Source organism: Chaetura pelagica, unplaced genomic scaffold (assembly GCF_000747805.2).
Source record: "Chaetura pelagica isolate M959 unplaced genomic scaffold, ChaPel_1.0 scaffold10, whole genome shotgun sequence".
NCBI lineage: Eukaryota > Metazoa > Chordata > Aves > Apodiformes > Apodidae > Chaetura > Chaetura pelagica.
This window is the reverse complement of record NW_009952263.1, coordinates 10,435,298-10,439,083: the sequence shown is the minus strand read 5'-3', so window position 1 is coordinate 10,439,083 and position 3,786 is coordinate 10,435,298. Positions and strand designations below refer to the sequence as shown.

General features: G+C 47.6%; 1 protein-coding gene across 1 annotated transcript in view; it reads right to left on the bottom strand.

Moving 5' to 3' along the window:
• Positions 1-2,509: 2,509 nt before the first annotated feature.
• Positions 2,510-3,786, bottom strand: part of HOXA2 (homeobox A2) — a 1,747-nt gene continuing 470 nt past the window's right edge. Inside the window, exon 2 of the mRNA XM_010007643.1 lies at positions 2,510-3,272. Coding sequence (XP_010005945.1) covers positions 2,527-3,272 — 746 coding nt within the window. The 3' untranslated portion in view covers positions 2,510-2,526. The remainder of the gene's footprint in view (positions 3,273-3,786) is intronic.

The following is a 3,786-nucleotide window of genomic DNA, read 5'->3' as shown; positions in this document are numbered from 1 at the left end:
TAAAAGAGCTGGCATCCTTCCCGTGCTTTTTCAGGCAGACAAGAAAAAATGTATGTTTTACTATAAATAGATACGTTTTACTGGTGATTTGCGCCGAATCACAGCACCTCTTGCAGTCTCCAGCATCCTGAAATCTTTTTTTCTCTCCCTTTTCGTACCATTGTCTCTTTGGTTGCATTGTCTCCCTGGCGGGGACTGGGGGGGTTGCTGCCTGTGCTATGTGTGGGGACAACAACACGAGAAGGGCTGGCTCAAAGAGGAACCCCCTCTTTCCTCCCTCTCCGTGGATGGGGGAGGGAAGCTGGAAAACTGCACCCCCTTCCCTCTGCCCGCAGCAGGTCAGGCCCCTCCGCGGAACCGCTCCGCGTTTCCTGCCCCGAGACTGGGGCCGAGGGGGCAATCCCAGCTCTTTAGGCTTTTCCGTGGGATTGCGCCCCCGCTGTGGCCCCAGGGCTCCCCGGGAGACTCGGAGGCGACTCCTGCCCTCTGAATCTCCCTATTTATTTCAAAGGAGTTTGCGAAAAGTTTAAATCTTGTTGCGTTGGTTTTGTGTTTTGGTTTGGGTTTTGTTGTTGTTTTTTAAAGTGGGGTCAGCATCCAGAAATCTGGGTACAAAAGAAACCGCAGCCCGTATGTGCACGTTGCAGCCCAGTTTAACGCAGTGGCAGAGGAGTTAAAATGCCGGTGAGGCTGCTCGCTTTCCTCAGGGACAGGGCTGGAGCAGAGAAGGACAAGAAGCAGGGCCGAGGTTTCGCCGCGTCCGCAGCTCAGCCAAGCTGTTGTTTTAAAAGAGCAATAAAAATGAATTATGACTAAACGCCTTCTCACTTAATGGTTTTAGACGGGGATCCCCAGCCCCGGCTAGTACGTAAGAGGATTTTTATTTGTGCATGTGTTCCTGCAATTGATCTATTTGATGACATTCTCATTCATAGAAAGAGTTTGATTTATGACTTTCGGAAGAATTGCGTGCAGCCCTTCCAGCAATAACCCACGCATCCCCGCTTCCACAACGTGTTGCAGAGCTGGGAGACAACACTCCTCGCACGGACGGGCAGCAGAGCCCCGGCCACAAGCCCCCCGCTCAAGCCCCCTTGGCCTGTGTAATGTACCCACGCACTCACACGCACTCACACGCACACAGGGAGCCGCGCTCGCAGCCGCCCGGGATCCCCCGGCCCCGGAACGGTAAAACCCCGCTGGCATCTGTTGCTCAGTTTTAACCCGCAGGACGGGGCTCATCCCCCGCTTTGGGGTCCGACCAGGCGGCTGGCCGGGTGGCAAGCAGTTGGGTGGGGATTTCTGAAAGCCCATCTTTGCTGCTGCCAGCAGAGAGTGGGGAGCCCCAAGAAAACTGGAACTTCAGAGTCGGAGTCTCCCCTTTTCGTTATAAGTCCTTCGCCCTGCAAGAAGTTTTAACCAGAAAAAGATCTTGGATTGTGCGCCCGCACCGCCCCTCAGAAGGACAGAGCGGAGGGACTGATTCATCCCTAAATGCTTTTTTTTTCTGCCCTGCGTTTCTGCCACCCTTTTGATTTTGCAGGCACTAACTTCTCCATTTCCTCTCCTTCTAGGGCTGGTTTCTTGGACCGCTCAGCACGTCAGAAGTAACCAAGCGCGTTCTCTGTGAGCTCTGATATTTTTAAAGATACAGTTCCTGAAACAGCCTGCTGGCTGCTCAGCGCTACTTTCTAGAAAAACAGGATTGTTTCCCAAAAAAAGCCTTTGCTGTATGTAACAGGCTAGTTTCTGCAGGAGACTCTTATCCTACTGGGTCTCTCTGATGTTTTGCCTGTAACAGAGAAAGTGCTCCTTCATGCTTTTGTTACAGCTCAGCATTTCCAAGCTTTGTATCCACATGGCATTAAGATGCTACATTTATACATTAAAAGAAAGAGGTATCCATCAAAGCTGTGAATGGTTTTAGTTTCTCTGGGTTTTTTTTGTTTGTGTTGTTTTGTTTTGTTTTCCTTGTGAGAACCCTTGCAATAAAGAATTCGAACATCTTTTTTTCTCTCTAATAAATGTCCTAAAATTCCAACGGGGGAGAGCTCGTAGTCAGAATGTTTTGATTATTAGTAAATTTAGAGCACAGGAGAGGGTAGAAATACTCGTCGTGTGAAGAGTCTTAAAAAGAGGGAGAAAGAAAGAGAGAGAAAGAGAAAGAAAAAAGAGAAAGCTTCTTGTAGCAAACAAGAATTTATTCTACCAAAAATACTTATGACAACGCATCCTAATGCAATACAAAAATAAAAAGAAAGTGAAGATACAATTCCTATATGATCACTTTCTCACAGACCTCATATATTGCTTTCATAGAAGGACCTAGAATGTGGCTAGGTTAAAATCGAACACAACTAAAACTTCTTAAGAAACAGTAAAATGGCACAACAGAGGGAGGTAATAAACAGAAAATACCGACCAGGGAGAGGGAGGAGGGAAAAAATAAAATTAATTCACGGGGAAAATAAAGAAGAAGAGTAAGGAGGAGAAAGCAGGACACTTGGAGAGGACGTCTTTAATTTCTCAGTAATTCAGATGCTGCAAGTCAATTGTAGTGAGTGTGTCTGTAAAAAAGTCAAAACTGTCAGCAGAAATATCTACGGGACTGTCCAGGGATCCTGGCAAACTGGGGGAAACTGCATCTGAAAGCTGTAGGCAGGAATCTGTGGAGAAAACGTTAAAGTCCTGTAAAGAAGGGACATCTAGGGCCTCAGGACTGTCATTGTTCAGGCCAGCTGCACAGTTCTGGGCCATTGTTGAGAGGCAGTTTTGAACAGTGGGTGACTGATGTTGAAAATGTTTCAGATTTTTCTCATTGCTCGTTAAAGGCGAAACGGGGAAAGTTTGGGACTCGCCATTGTGCGCATTCTGCGCCTGCTGCTGGGAGAGAGCATTCTGCTGGAAAGCGTAGCCTTCCCGCTCCAAGAGAGCGCCGGAGACGTTGCTGAGGGCTTGCTCAAAGAGGGATTTCTCCTCCTCCTCCTCCTCCGCAGCTTTCTCGGGGTCCTCTAGGCTCTTAAATTTCCCCTCGCTGTTTTGGTTCTCCTTGCACTGGGTCTGTCTCTTGTGCTTCATCCTCCTGTTCTGGAACCAGACTTTGACTTGTCTCTCAGTCAGATCCAGCAGGGCTGCAATCTCAACCCTCCTTGGTCTACAGAGATACTTGTTGAAATGGAATTCTTTCTCTAGCTCCAAAAGCTGGGTGTTGGTGTAAGCCGTCCTCAGCCGCCTAGATCCACCGCTACCACTATCAGGGATTTCAAGGGGGTCTGTTAAAAAAAAGAAAGAAAGAAAAAAAAAAAAAGGAAAAAAAAAAAAAAGAAAAGCAAAAAAGAAGAAGAAGCACATGATGATTTCAGATGGTGATAAAAGAAATCGAGAAAGGGGGGGAAGTGCTCTCTCTGTGCGTATGTGTCTATATCTATATGCCCATATAGCATAAAATAGCAACTGCAACAAAATGGCCGCCTTTGGATGCAGTAAACCCATTGTGTTGCACTGCTGAGCGCCCAGTGCTGCGTTCCTCTCGGCCACCTCCGCAAAATTACCGCCTCCAGCTCCCCAACCTCCCCACACCAGAGCAAACTTTATATTAGCCATACCGCAATTTATAATTAATGCATCAGCTGCTTAGCTGAGCGGGAGCAATCTATCACTCTTCATTACTGTCAAATATCCTAACTCTAGGACGGCGAGACAAGAGAGGTCAGCTCCAACTCAAATAAATCATCCCGCATTAAGCAAGTTTGGGGAAAGTTTGAGTTTCCGGAGAGCGCCAGCTCC